Source organism: Sus scrofa, chromosome 2 (assembly GCF_000003025.6).
Source record: "Sus scrofa isolate TJ Tabasco breed Duroc chromosome 2, Sscrofa11.1, whole genome shotgun sequence".
Taxonomy (NCBI): Eukaryota; Metazoa; Chordata; class Mammalia; order Artiodactyla; family Suidae; genus Sus; species Sus scrofa.
In genome coordinates this window covers 958,870-972,579 of record NC_010444.4, presented here as the reverse complement: position 1 = coordinate 972,579, position 13,710 = coordinate 958,870, and the positions used below count along the sequence as shown (strand labels likewise).

The window sequence follows — 13,710 nt, the reverse complement described above, 5'->3', positions numbered from 1 at the left end:
CAACCTCCAGATATGTCACCACTGGGAGGGGGGGCGGTCACAGACAAAGGACAGAGGTCGGAGTCACGTCCGGGGCTGCTCAGAGATGCAGTCCTCAGGCCAGTCTCTGGACGGCTCAGTGTGGCTGTGCGCACTTGGACGGGGCCACGCGCACCCATCCCCTTGTGCCATCGGCTGAGAGGGCCTGGAAGAGCAGCAGCCACCACGTGGGTGACCAGCTCGGGTCTCGGTCTTTGCTCTTTTCTGATGGGAGCCCCGGGCACCTGGTCCTAGGGCCAGGGCAGGGAGTGTAACAAGAGCCTGGGGCGCTTCCTGGAGCTCTGCGATTCCAGCTGCCCGGCCGGCTGTGTCCTCCCGCCCCAGGGCCTCTGTGCTCACTGTCAGCCTGAGCGCGGTGTGTGGGGGCACCGTCCTGCCCACGTTCTCGCGTGCAGCCAGCTCTGGTGGCGTCCCCAGTGGTCACCTGTCCCCATTGCATGCTGGCTGTCCCCAGGGGCTTTCGAGTTGCCCCTGCACAGAGCTGGCTTCAACTTGGCAGGTGGTCATTAGGGCTTTTTGTGGGACGTGGCCTTGGGGCAGAGGGCAGGGCAGAGGCCAGGGCCTGCAGAAGGGGTGGCAGAGATGGGAGTGTGGGCCTGGCAGACCTAGGGCCCTGCCTGCTGGATGGGGCCTCGTGGCGGGCGTGACCCTGCTGCCCCGTGTGGACAGCAGGCGTCCCTGTGGTCAGACGGAGGCTCAGGCCACGCAGAGCGTCGTCCTCTTTGAGACGCTTTTCCAGAACTTGGTGGACCAGTCGCGGAGAAGGCCTTGGCTGCCGAGTGCCTCCCGCCCCGGGGGCAGCACCCTGGCTGTGTCCGTCAGTCTCTTCTGCCCTCAGTGGCTACAGGCGCAGCCTCTGCCTCAAGCCAGCTCGGCACCTGCTCGCTGGGGACCGGAAACTGGCCGCTGTGTCTTTCCGAGGCTCTCCCAGTGGGGACGCCGCACACCCGGCCCCGCTCTGCAGGTGCCCAGACAGGAGCTCGCGGGACAGAGCCACCACCTGCTTGGAGCGCTGTCCTGGCCTCGCTGATGGCCCTCTGGCGGGCTGTGCCTGTCCCCACGGCAGTGGCCTCGGCCCTTGCAGCGCCTGCGCGGTGCCCCTTTGAAAAGGCAGTCAGGACACTCCCTCTCTGCCCAGGCTTTGCGGCCAGGCCTGTAAAAGGAGCAGCTGTTTGTCTCTGCCCGGCCTGGGCCCTTCTTCTCCCCCTGCCCGTCCCCATTGGCTGCCTTCCGGCTCCTGGCTCCCGGTCAGGGCTGCCGGGAGGGAGGGCGGGACTGGAGCGGGGAGCAGTGCCCAGGCTCCCGCTTTCCCGCCGCCCATTCTGAGCTGCCCCATCATGCTCGCAGGTCACGGCGGCCTCCCCGCAGACCGGGCGCTGCTCGGCCAGCCCCCCAAAACCGGACTCAGCTGCAAAATGGTGCTCCAGGCGGTCGGCAAAGTTTTGAGGTGATCGCGGGGTGGGGGGTGCCTGATGGTCCCCCGTCCCTCCCTAGGGCTCCCTCTGCCTGTCTGCCGCCACCCCCCAGGTCATGCCGCCGTGGCCTGGGTGACTGGGGGCTCAGGGCGACCCGGGCCCACCCTTGGGCTGCCCGGAACCGGCCGGATGGGGGCTCTGTTCGAAGCGATGTTCTCCCTGGAATCCTGGCTTCCTGCGCTCGTGGAGGGGTGGATGGAGCCCCAGAGAGACTCTGGGGCAGCACCGAGGTCCCTGTGCCCCGTCTTGGCCCGCAGCAGACCTGCCTGCCCCCTCCCGAGCCCGTGGGACAGCGCCTTCACCAGCGGCAGGTGTTTGGCCTAATGTCCCGGGCAGGGGGACCAGGTTGTCCACCAGCGGCCGGGTCTGGGGAGGTGCCGGGGCCGCAGCTGCTGTAGGACAGCCCAGAGAAGCCCTCCCGACCGGCTTCGCACCTCTCTCTGAGCCGCCGCCCTGGGCCTCAGGGTCCGCCCAGAGGGGTTTGGACAGAGCCCGGCGCCACTCTGGGCTCCAGGGTCCAGGGGTCTCTCGGGCAGTTGGGCGCCTGGGGGGCTGGGGAGCAGGCCCTCTGCCCCCAGGAGGGCGGCTCCGGGCACGTCGCGGGGCTCGGCCTGCGGGGGGGTGGGGGGCGCTCACGCAGGACGAGGCGCAGCTGCGCTGACCCGGTTCCCGTCTGTGCGGTCATCTCAGCTCCTCCGGGAGGGCCTGTCTGGCTCTTCTCCTTCTGTCTTTAACCACAACCCAGCTCGGCGGCCCCGGCCAGCGGCTGAGGCGGGCCGGCGCCTCATGGACCATGACGGTTCTCTGGCCCACATCTCTGGCCCCCTGGGTTTCCTCTCCCTGGGGGGCTGTCCCCTGCCCCACAGCGGGACTCAGGGGACTCACAGCCCAGCTGCCCTGCCACGTTCAGGAGCCGGGCTTGGAGGGCAGGGCGCGCTGGCCGGGCGCTCCTCCAGGTCTGGTTCTGCCAGGAACGGTGCCGGCCCCACGCCGTGCGGGGCCCTGGGCCCACCTGTGTGCACACGTGCTGAGCAGGGACCGAGGAAACGGCCCCCCCAAGACAGGAGGATCGTGCAGGTCCCGGCCGCGCTCTGGGGGAGGGGCCGAGGCCGTCCCCTGGGGGGTGGCGGCGAGGGTGGCGCCGGGTAGGTGTTAGCGGAGCGGCCGTCTCAGCTGGCAAGGGGAGGTCAGAGGGGCCGAGCGCCCCGAGCAGGGTGGCGTGACGAAGCTGAGGCTGCAAGTCCCGGCGGGGCGGCGCCCGTGCATGGACGGCGGGGCGAGCAGATCTGCAGCCTCGCTCGTCTGCCCGAGGGCCCCTTAATCCTGTAGAGGCCACAGGCTCCGGAGGGCAGGCTTTGTTGGGGGCACTGATACCAGGCCCTTAACCCGGGAAGGGGAGCTGTCTCCACCGCGCAGCCTGCGGGGTCGGCAGGGGTCCCGTGGGGGTCTCCCCAGCTCTCGACCTCCCAGTCTCTGCTCCGGGCGGCGGCTGCGTTAAGACCCCTGAGCACGTGGCTGGGGTCGGGCGGGGCCTCGGTTTTCAGGCCCCACCCCAGCCCGCGGGGCGGAACTTGGGGTTTGGGGGCGGCAAGGCCTCGCGTTTCACCAGCCCGGAGGCTCAGGCTGCGGACTCGGGAGGGCAGGCGTCCCTCCCCGTGACCACCCATGGCAGGGAGCCCTCCCAGGGCACGTCCTGTGGGGCCTGCCCGGCACCCGTGTTTTATTTTGGGGCCATGTGCACACATCTGCAGGAGCCCGGGGACCCTGCTCCCCCATCCCGACTTTCGCCCTCTCCTTCCCGAGGCGCCTCCAAGCAGCCCCACCTGCACACCTTGCCCGCCCTCCTTCAGGGTCCCCATGGCCCCCACACCCCCAATGCCCCCCAGGTGCCCCTCCTGGTGAGGAGGGGGGCTGCCTCCGCCCACCTTTCTTGAAGTCGGGCCCAGCGCTGCCTGCGGCTGCAATGCTTCCCCCCACCACCAGCCCTGTGCCTGGGGCCCTCCAGCCCCCAGCCCAGCACCCATTGTGCCTGGAGGAGTCATTTGTTTTTAAAACCTGGATGCCACTCCGAGAGCAGGTCCACATGAGCCAGGGCATCCTTGCAGTGCCCTGGGGGCGTCCGTGCCTGGGGACCACGGGGGCCTGTGGGTGGTGGGCAGCGGGCCTGGGCCAGGTGACCAGCCTTGTGATGGAAACGATGAGCCGAGCCGCGGCCTTGGCGTCTGACAGTCATTGAGTTCCCTCGGCTGCTGCCCACCCGCCCCTCGTGGCAGGTGGCTGCCCCCTGGGCATGTCTGCCTTCCTTGGGCCCGGGTGCTTGTGGAGCTGATGAAGCAGGCAATCCCCATGGTGCCTCCCGGGCCTGTTCTGTGGGCACTGCAGGGTCTCTTGGCAGGGTGGCTGCTGGGGCGTGTGTTGATGCTGGGGTCACACCCGACAGTCGTGGGGGCTGAGCGGAGCGACACTGAGGTTGTGTGGACAGCAACGCACCGGGCCAGGCGTGTCGGCAGAGGGACCCGGCTGGGCCCGTTCCTGGGGCGTGGGGACCCTCGCCACAGTAAAGGCATCAGGAGCAGGGGACGCTGAGGGGCAGCCGGGTGGGCGTTCCCAGGGGAGACCGTTGCAGGGTGTTTCCAGGAGGCCAGGCCTCTCGCAGACGTCCTGTGTCCGCCAGGCGGATGCAGCCTGGGGCGTCGAGTGAGGCGCCGGCCGCCGGCCTGTCTGGATTCTAGGCCTTTGCTCACAGGGCAGGTGCGGCCTTCCTTCCAGGCCCTCCGCTGGGCTGAGGCCTGGCCTCCCCCTCCGGCCCCATCAGGGCAGCCGACCTGCCCGCCCGCAGCCAAGGCATCCGCTGTCATCCCGTCACACCCATTGGGGCGCCCGTGGGAGGGGACGGCCATGGGCCTGGGGTGGACGGGGCCCGCCTGTGACTGCAGAGCCCTGTTCTGCCTGTGCGTCGCGACACGGCACAGGTGTCAATTCTGTGTATTTATTTTCTCAAGTGCCAGGTTGGCTGCTGCCAGCCACACAGGAAGGGGCTGGGCCAGGGTCACCTGTGCCCGCAGGGGCCAAGCGTCCTATTGAGGCGCCTGTCCTGCTGGGGGAGGGCGGGCTGCGGGGCCACCCGCCACCCGTCGCATCCCCAGACAGGCCCTGGTCAGGCTTGTCCCCGCCCTGCCACCTCCCGGCCAGTGCCCGCCGTCTGCTCGGTGGGTGCGCCATGGAGACATGGCAACAGTGGAGACAGGTGACAGTGCAGACAGGTCAGGACCAGCTGGCTGGCGGAGGAGCCACAGACAGAGGGCACCCTTGGCCGTAGGCTCACCGTCTCCCCTGGAAGTGGAAGGCGGGCCGAGGCGCCCCGCTCTCAGTGAGCAGGCCTGTGTGTCAGCCCCCCCGATGCCCGGGATGACGGCCAGGCTGCTGCTGCTCTGCCCACAGTCGCTTGTGTGAAGGTGCCCTCCTGGCAGCCGAGCCTGTGAAGGGGAGCGAGGGGGTGGTCGGAGCCCAGGCCCCCGCCCCTCCATCCCTCCCCTGGATGCTGGGCTGGCCTGGGTGTGCCTGGGGCCAGGGCACAGGCGGCTGCACGCTTGGAGCACGGGGGGCGGGGGTGGTCAGCCTGGGCTGGGCGCACAGCTGGGGGTCTGTCCAGTGGATAGAGTCTGCGGGGTGACTAGCGCCAAGGTTGGCTTGGGGTTGGGTGCCTCCTGTGGGCCAGGCCTTTGTTCCTGGGGCTGGGGACACGGGGACCTTCCAGACACGTGCAGGCTCTCTGGCGGGTGGCATGCAGCTCGGCACAGACCCGGGGTCGGGAAGAGGCCTGGTGGGGGGGGCTGCAGCAACCCCTGCCCCTCTCCAGCGGCGGTCTGTGCTCTCTGGGGACGCCGCAGGGCCCCCGAAGGCTCGTGTCCACACTTGTCCCCAGTGAGCAGCCCTACGCCACCTGCCGTGGGGACCCCTGAAATGCTCACTGTGCTGCGTGTGTGTGCGCACGTGCACGTGCGGTATCCACACCTGCCCCAGCCGCCCGGGCTGGCCCGGGATGTTGTGGCCCCTGCCCGGCCCTGGCCGCTCCCGGCGCTGCCCCCGAGGCCGAGAACACATTCCCTTTTAAGGCCAAGATCTGCTGTGAGAAGCTGCAGGGAAAACACTTCCCTGGCGCTCAGGGAGCATTTTTCCTTCCTGTTCCTCCTAAACAAACCACGAGCGACTTTTCAAAACAGAAGGAGAAAAAGGACAAGGTCAGGAGCTGCAGACCTCTCGTCCCCAGGCGACGCGCGCGCGCGGGCGTCCGCGGGGCTGCGGGGACGGGGACGCACAGCCGTCTCAGGACGGAGGGCGGCAGCGGCCAGTTCGCGCCCCGTGCGAGGCCCGCGGGGTGTTTTCGCCCAGGCGGCCGGGGCAGCAGCGGACACCAGGGGCCGTGGCGGGTCTGTCCCGCCGGCGCTACGGACCTCGTGCGCCCTGGGCCTGCGGGCCTGCCCGTGGTCACCCCCGTCCTGAGGAGGAGGGGCCTCGCAGACGAGCCGTCCTGGGGCGTTTCCGGCGCAGGCGGCCTTTCTGGGCAGTAAGGCTCACGGCGGTGGTGACTGGCTGCTTGTTTTCTGAACGTCGACGTCTTTCCCACCAAGAATTGCGTCGCTCAGGTGGAAGAAGCACGAGACTAACGCGTGCGGTTTAGGGGGTTTCCTTCGGTGCCTCGCCACCCCAGCCCCCCAGAACCCAGTCTTCAGCCCGCAGAGGTGGCAGGGTCCCTGCAGGGTGGGAGGAGGGAGGCCCGCCGGCCCCCGCCCCCGCCCTCGGGCCGCCCCGTTCACCCAGCTCAGGCTCCGGCCCGGGCCCCGGGGACTGGCATCAAAGCCCGCCTGGCCCGGCGTCCAGCCGCAGGCTCTGGGCCGCGGCACCGTGGCCACGCTCCGGCCGGGGGCGGCCGGGGGCAGCCGGGGGGCGTCTCGGGTTTAACTGCTGACGTCGTCGCGGTCTTCGAAGTCACGGAAAACGTTCATTCGTGTGCACGTGGCCACGGCGGGCCCGTTCCGTGTGACGTGACAGCGCCGCTTTCGTGGAAGAGACCTGTTTTCCTAAGAAAACCGTTAGTGAAAAGTGGCCGTTTCGTCCAGTCTTAGAACGTCTGCTCGCACCCACTGTTGCCCCTGCCCGGAGCCTGCACGCTGCCCTTAGGGGAGAGCAGGCAGGGCCGGTGGCACGGGCTGAGCCAGCAGCTCGCGAGGCCGCAGCCTGGGGCGGGTGCGCCCGGGCGTCGGGGGCCTGGTGGGTGGCGATCATCCCGTGTCCCCGGCCGGTCGTAGGGCGGGCGCCCGGCCCCAGGCGGGGGCCACAGTGGCTGCGAGGCCATGGGGTCACCCGTGGGGGCCGAGCCGGCTAGCGTGGGCCGGGTGCGCCCCGCCTGCCCCGGGCACAGGGGGGCAGCTTCCTCCCCGCGGCCCCCGGCCCCCCGCGACCCCGCGCTGCCTTCTCCCCGCAGGAAGTCTAAAGCCAAGCCCAACGGGAAGAAGCCCGCCGCCGAGGAGAAGAAGGTGTACCTGGAGCCGGAGTACACCAAGTCCAGGATCACCGACTTCGGCTTCAAGGAGCTGGTGGTGCTGCCCCGGGAGATCGACCTCAACGAGTGGCTGGCCAGCAACAGTGCGCACGGGCGGCGGGCAGGCGGGCAGGCGGGCGGGCGGGCGGGCGGCCCCGGGAGGCGGGAAGCTGAGGCGCAGGGCGGCCGGCCGTGCAGGGCACGTGGGGTGCCGCACACGCGGGGTGTTCAGGGGGTCCCTGGGGGTGGGACCCAGTGCCCGGCGGAGCCTGTGGGAGGGGAGCCTGGCCGTGAGGCCTGCAGTGCCGGGGTCACAGGAAGGCCATGGCCCGTGGGCGGGGGGTGGACGCACACACACATGCTCAATGACGCGCGCGCACACACACACTCTCAGACACACTCATTGGCACACACGCACACACCCTCATTGGCACCCACGCTCATTGGCACACCCAGACACACTCATTGACACACACACACGTACACCCAGACACACACATTGGCGCACACAGACACACACATTGACACACACACACTTACAAACACGCACACTCATTGACACACACAGACACACACACAGACACAGACACACTCCCCCCTCCCCCTGGACAGGCACAGGGCTTGGGACTCACAGGATATGCCACACGGAGGGCAAGGAGCCAGCCCCTCTGAGCAGCAGTAGGCTCTGCCGCAGGGCTGGCACTGCCACCTGGATGCTGAGGCGGGGGTCCCTGGTCAGCTAGTGACCGCTGGCGGGGTGTGAGTTCCTGGGCCGGGGCCGGATGGTGCTGCCCAGCCCTCCCTCCTGGCGGGGACGCCACGTGGACAGCCTCAGCACTCTGCCCTGCTCGGCGCCACCCAGGGCCATGCCGTGCCGTCTGAGTCCATGACGTGGTTTTCATGCCTGGCCTCCCTCTTCCCTTCCAGCCACGACGTTTTTCCACCACGTCAACCTCCAGTATAGCACCATCTCAGAATTCTGCACAGGAGAGGCCTGCCAGACCATGGCCGTCTGCAACACGTGAGTGCCCCCGCGGCCCCGCCACTGCGCCCCGCCTTCTCAGAGCCCCTCACCGTCCTGTGCACGGCCCCCAGCAGGGCCCGGCCTTCCTCTGCAGGCTGCCCCCGGGGCTCCCATCCCCAGGGTCTCCCTGGGGCCAGGCTGACAGGCTGCGCTCCTGGGGTCAGGGCCATTTCCGCAGGACACACCTGCTGGGTTTCCCGGGACGGCGGGGAGTGTGCAGCTGCAGGTGCTTCTCTGCCAGGGCTCCTTGTCCCCGCGTGGAGGCTCTCGCTCTGCCTGGAAGGGCCTTTGCCCGTGGCTGGTCTGTGGGGCGGCCCAGGGGTCTTTCACCAAGGCCTGGGGTGCTTCGCCCTCTCCTGGAAGCGTGGGCGCATTCGCTTCCTGCGTAAGCGGGCATCCCTTTTCACCACGGCTCTCAAGGGCCATGTGTGTGGAGGGGCCGCCCCTGCACCAGCCTGAGCCGCAGCAGCAACAGGAGACACTGGCTGGCGGGGCGGGACCGCCGGATCCTCCGCCCGGGGCCCTGATGGCCACGGCTCAGGGCTGGGTCGCAGGGAGCACGTGCAGACAACAGCCCGTTCTCTGCTCCTTGCTTGCCCAGCGAGAGCCTCCAGGGTCGTGCCAGGTGTCACATGTGTCCCCAGCTGGCCACAGCCTGGCCTGGCCCAGGGTGTGGCAGTGTTGGGTGGGCAGTGCTGGGCTCAGGCCTGAGGTGAGCCGGGGGCGGGAGGACATCGTGTGGCCGAGTGGCCTCCGTAGAGCAGGTGTGGCCGCAGAAGCTGGCAGTGGCGAGGGCAGTGCTGTAGGGCCGGGTGGACGCCTCCCTGCCGCGCACCTGGGGGCTCCCCCGCAGCTCTGCTCCCGCGTGCCCTTCGAGTACCCGTGTGCTGGAGAGGGGGCTTCCTGAGAGGGCTCAGGGGTCAGAGTCCGCCAGACATGTCTAGACATGGGCTCTGCCAGATCGATCTTGGGGGGTCCTGAGACGTCTGCTGTGTATTCGCCTCATCCGTAACCTACTCTGTAGGGCTTTTTTAGATGTGTATGAATTGCCACGCATGTAAACGCCTTCCTAGGAACTGCTTGAGGTCAAGGAGTGGAAGCTCGGAGTTCCCTTTATGGCTCTGCAGAAACAAGCCCGACTAGGATCCATGAGGATGCGGGTTCAATCCCTGGCCTCGCTCAGGGGGTCAAGGATCCAGCATGGCTGTGAGCTGTGGTGTAGGTCACAGATGTGGCTTGGATCCGGCGTTGCTGTGGCTGTGGTGTAGGCTGGTAGCTGCAGCGCTGATTCGACCCCTCGTCTGGGAACCTCCATGTGCTGCGGGTGCGGCCCTAGGAAAAAAAAAAAAGGCGTGACGGCAAAGTGGGCACGTTTCTCAGGTGAAGAGAGCGCGGGAGGGATAAGGACAGGCGGCAGGTCTGCTGCGGGGTTCAGACGGAGGGCGGGGCGTTGGAGGAGGCGCGGACTGCGCGGGGGCGGAGGTGCGCTGCGCCGCCCCTCTCGTTCGGGAGAGCAGGCACCCCTGGGCGCGGCTTCGTCCGTGCGGGTCAGGTCAGGCCCCGGCAGTTCTTGGAGATGGACGCACGCGGACCGAAGGCTGCGTGGACAGACAGGGTCCCCGGAGCAGCCACAGCGATTCCGAGAAAGAACAGCAATGTTGGGAGAGCCCGCAGCCCAGCGTCCAGTCCTCAAACTGGTCATCACGACGGCTGGGCTTGGTGAAGGAAGCGCCCCAGACGGGTGGGCGGAGGGGAGTCCAAAGGTGGAGCCACAGGCGCAGCCCCCGGACCCTGGACCAGGGTGTGCAAGACGCCGAGTGGCGGCAGGGCAGCCTTCTCAACTGACCTGTCGGAAAAACACCCAGTCGTCCCCCCCGCAACCCCCAGCACAAGAAAACAAGCCTTGACCTAAACCTCACGCCTTCTGCCAGGATTAACACGAAGTGGATTCTAAATCCAGGTGTAACACCTGCGACACTGAGAGAAAACGCAGGAGGAACTCCCGTGACCCCGCGTTAGGCGGGGGCGGGCTCTTGGCCCAACACGGGCACAGCCCCTGCTGAAGAGGAGCCAGTAAACGACTCGATCAAAACCTCGGCCTTTCGCTCCGAGAAAGACAAGAGCTCCTGCTGTGGCTCAGTGGGTTAAGAACCCTACCAGCATCCATGAGGTCGAGGGTTCGATCCCTGGCCTCGCTCAGTGGGTTAAGGATCCAGTGTTGCCATGAGCTGTGGTGTAGGTTGCAGATGCGGCTCGGATCCCTTGTGGCTGTGGCTCTGGCGTAGGCCGACGGCTGTAGCTCCAATTAAACCCCTAGCCTGGGCACCTCCATATGCCATGGGTGCGGCCCTCAAAGGCGACAAGAGAGAGAGGAAAGACAAACTGCAGACGCAGGACATGTGGGAGAGGGGCTAGGACTGAAACGTGCCAAAGCTCTGAGACCTCGTCCGCTGGAGCCTCCGGCTGGGACGGGGCAGGGGACGTGGGCGGGTCACCGAAGAGGCCACCGGGCTCCCCACCCAGAGCAGGTGGGGCGGGGACTCAGACGCGGTTAGGACGCTGCTCTCACCCCAGCGCTGGGAGAGCCTGAGAGGGCGTGGGGGTTCTCCGAGAACGAGCACCCCTGCCGTGGCCCCACTCCTGGGCATCCACCCTGGAGACAGGAGAACGTGCGATCCTGAGGACACGTCACTAGTGTGCTGGGGACCGCCCAGCACGCCCGGGGCCAGGGCGGAGGCTGCAGCTGGGAGGGCAGCACGTGCTGTGCCGGGGCCTCCACTTGGGCTGAAGTACTTAAGACTGCACGCAGGCGGGGCAGCCTCACCTTGCTGCAATTCAAAAGTAGAATGAAAACTCACAAGCGAAAGGCCTGACGTCATGGAGACGTCTCTGGGTTTCTACTGTGCTGGTTTTTTCTGACCCTGGCACCTGTGGCCACGTGCCTCCCTTATGGGCAGGGCTGGGGAATTGCTGGGGCGGGTGTCTGGCCCCTGCCTGGGCCCGGGATCCATTCATCTCCCACGAAGCGCGTGCTCAGGGGGCCTGCCACGTCCGTGCCGTGTCTGGGCCAGAAGGAGGGCCACCCTGTGCTGGGGAGGGCACCGGGCCCTTGCTGGGTCTCTGCTTCCTAGGGGCCAGCAGGGAGCTCGGCAGGTGCTTGGGGCTTTTGTCTGAGCGGCTCCAGGCCTTGTGGGGCACGTGGGTGGGGCTCTGCATGCAGCCCAGCCTCGCTGTGGGGCCAGCAGTGCCCAGGGGCAGCCTGGGGGCAGAGTGGGGCACTGCCGAGGTGGCATCGCAGGTGTAATCTGCCTTCTCCTGCATCTTTTTCTGTCGCCCTCTCACCTCCCACCTTCAAGTGGGTGGGCTGGGGCCTGGTGCCACCTGGCAGGCGGGGCCGTGTCCTCCTGCGCTAGGGTTGGCCTTTGCCTGGTGGCCTGCCCATTTGTGTAGGGCCGCTCTCCTTGTCTTGTGTCCTGCCTGGGGTACAAATGAGCTTAGGGTGCTGGTCCTGGTTCCTGCTAGAGGGAGGCAGACGGAAGCCCGTGTGACGGCCCTGCGTCCCCCGGCCTCAGAGGAGGTGCTCTGGTCACTCCCTCGCTCACTGACAGAGGGGCCTTCGGCTGGGAAGAGGCCCGGGGGCTGGGGAGTGGGCGGGGCGGGGTGGGGGCTGCCGAGCGCCCACCAGATGCTCGTGTTTGCTCTGCTGAAGGGTGGCTTGTTGTGTTTACCTGAACCTCGTGGCTCAGGCGCAGCGAGAAGAAAAGCCAGGGCCTCCGTGTCCCCAGACACTGGCCCACTCTGCCCTGAGGACCGCCCGCCCCCTGGGTGGGGCAGGTTCCTGCGTACAGGCCCCGCACCCCACCCGGGGAGGCTGGCTTCCAGTGGTGGCGGCGGCAGGGAGACTCCCGAGGGCGGTGGCCAGGCTGGCAGGGCACAGACGGCTCTCTGGGAGACATGGGGAAGCGGGTTTGTCCCCTTAGGAACACACCGTCCCTGCCTCCGAAAATAAGTGGCTGGCAGCTGCGGCTGTTGCTTGAGGAAGCCCGGGGCGGGGCGGCGGGGCGGCGGGGCGGCGGCGCTCACGGGCCCTGTCCCCACAGACAGTACTACTGGTACGACGAGCGGGGCAAGAAGGTGAAGTGCACGGCCCCCCAGTACGTGGACTTCGTCATGAGCTCCGTGCAGAAGCTGGTGACCGACGAGGACGTGTTCCCCACCAAATACGGTGCGTGGCCTGTCCCCCGAGCCCCGCGGGGGCGGGGCCGCAGGGAGTCGCAGGGGGGCGGGGCCGGGTTCGGGGGCGGGGCCCGGGGCGGCGGGGGCGGGGCCCGGGGCGGCGGGGCGGGCGGGGGGGGGGCGGGCGCGCGGGGGCGCGGGCGCTGACGGGCCTGGCCCGCAGGCCGGGAGTTCCCCAGCTCCTTCGAGTCGCTGGTGAAGAAGATCTGCAAGTACCTGTTCCACGTGCTGGCGCACATCTACTCGTCCCACTTCAAGGAGACCCTGGCGCTCGAGCTGCACGGACACTTGAACACGCTCTACGTCCACTTCATCCTCTTCGCCCGGGAGTTCAACCTGCTCGACCCCAAAGAGACGGCCGTCATGGACGACCTCACCGAGGTGCTGTGCAGCGGCGGGGGCCGCGGCGGGGGCGGCGGGGACGCGGCCGGCGGGGCCGCGGGCGCACAGAACCACGTCAAGGAGAGGTGAGCCCCGCGCCGCGGGCACCAGCGCAGAGACGGTGGCGCGCGTCCGGGCGCGCGCGCACGGGCCGGGCCCTCGGACGGGGGGGTCCGAGGGCGCCCCCCCGGCCCGGCCGAGGAGTGGGCACAGAGCCGGGGCCCGCGCGGCCCTCCCGTCGGACGTCTGCGCGCCGCTGTCACCGAGAAGCTCGGACTCCGTGGGGTCGCTCGGCACACTCTTCCGGGACTGAGTTTCCTCCGTGGGCCGGTCTGTGCTGCGGCCCCGCGCGCTCCCGGGCGCTGCGACCGCGGGGCTGCCCCGCACAGGCCGCCGCTGCAGGCCTCGCTTCCACTTCGTTTCCTTTTGTTTATCGGGTGGGGCTGGTGTTCGAGATCCCGCCCCGGTTTCTCGCTCCTCTAGGGCCTCGGGTGGACCTTGGCTGTGGGCGGCTGAGCGGGCGGGCGGGCGCGCCAGCCCCGGCTGGGTCTGCCCTGCAGGGGTCCGGGCTGGCTGCTCAGGGCCCAGGTGCCTGGGCGGCCGGCCTGGGCCGAGCCTCGGCCGTGGGTACAAGGAGCACGTCGCTTCCCTGCTCGGGTGTAATAAAAAGAATTCTCTCAGGTCAGCGCCTCTGTGTGTCCTCAGCGTCTCAGTGACCCTTGGGGAGGCTGGCCTGGCCACACCCCGGTGGCCCGCAGCTGCTTTGCTCCCTCCCCCCACCCCTCCGCACGCCTGGGGCCTGGAGGCCTCACTGACCGATGCTGTGCTAGCCAACGGCAGGTGCCGCCGGTCCTGCCGGGTGTGGAACGCGTCCACAGAGGGCGGAAGGCTGCGGGCGGGGCTGTGCTTTGTGTCATGAGTCTCCGGGGGCCCTGGACCACTGTCCCTGAGTTGTGCCCTCTCCATGCAGGTGGCAGGGACCCTGGAGTTGGGGGCTGGAGTCGGCTGGGGGG

At 68.6% G+C, this 13,710-nt stretch overlaps 1 protein-coding gene across 2 annotated transcripts in view; it reads left to right on the top strand.

The window, feature by feature from the left end:
• Positions 1–13,377, top strand: part of MOB2 (MOB kinase activator 2) — a 34,472-nt gene extending 21,095 nt beyond the window's left edge. Inside the window, exons 1-5 of one of the 2 annotated variants that reach the window (XM_021082596.1) lie at positions 1,362–1,486; positions 7,000–7,160; positions 7,984–8,077; positions 12,181–12,305; positions 12,480–13,377. In XM_021082596.1, coding sequence (XP_020938255.1) covers positions 1,377–1,486; positions 7,000–7,160; positions 7,984–8,077; positions 12,181–12,305; positions 12,480–12,787 — 798 coding nt within the window. In that variant the 5' untranslated portion in view covers positions 1,362–1,376 and the 3' untranslated portion in view covers positions 12,788–13,377. Of the gene's footprint in view, positions 1–1,361; positions 1,487–6,999; positions 7,161–7,983; positions 8,078–12,180; positions 12,306–12,479 lie in introns of those variants that run through there. The other variant, XM_021082597.1, reaches the window with a different exon arrangement.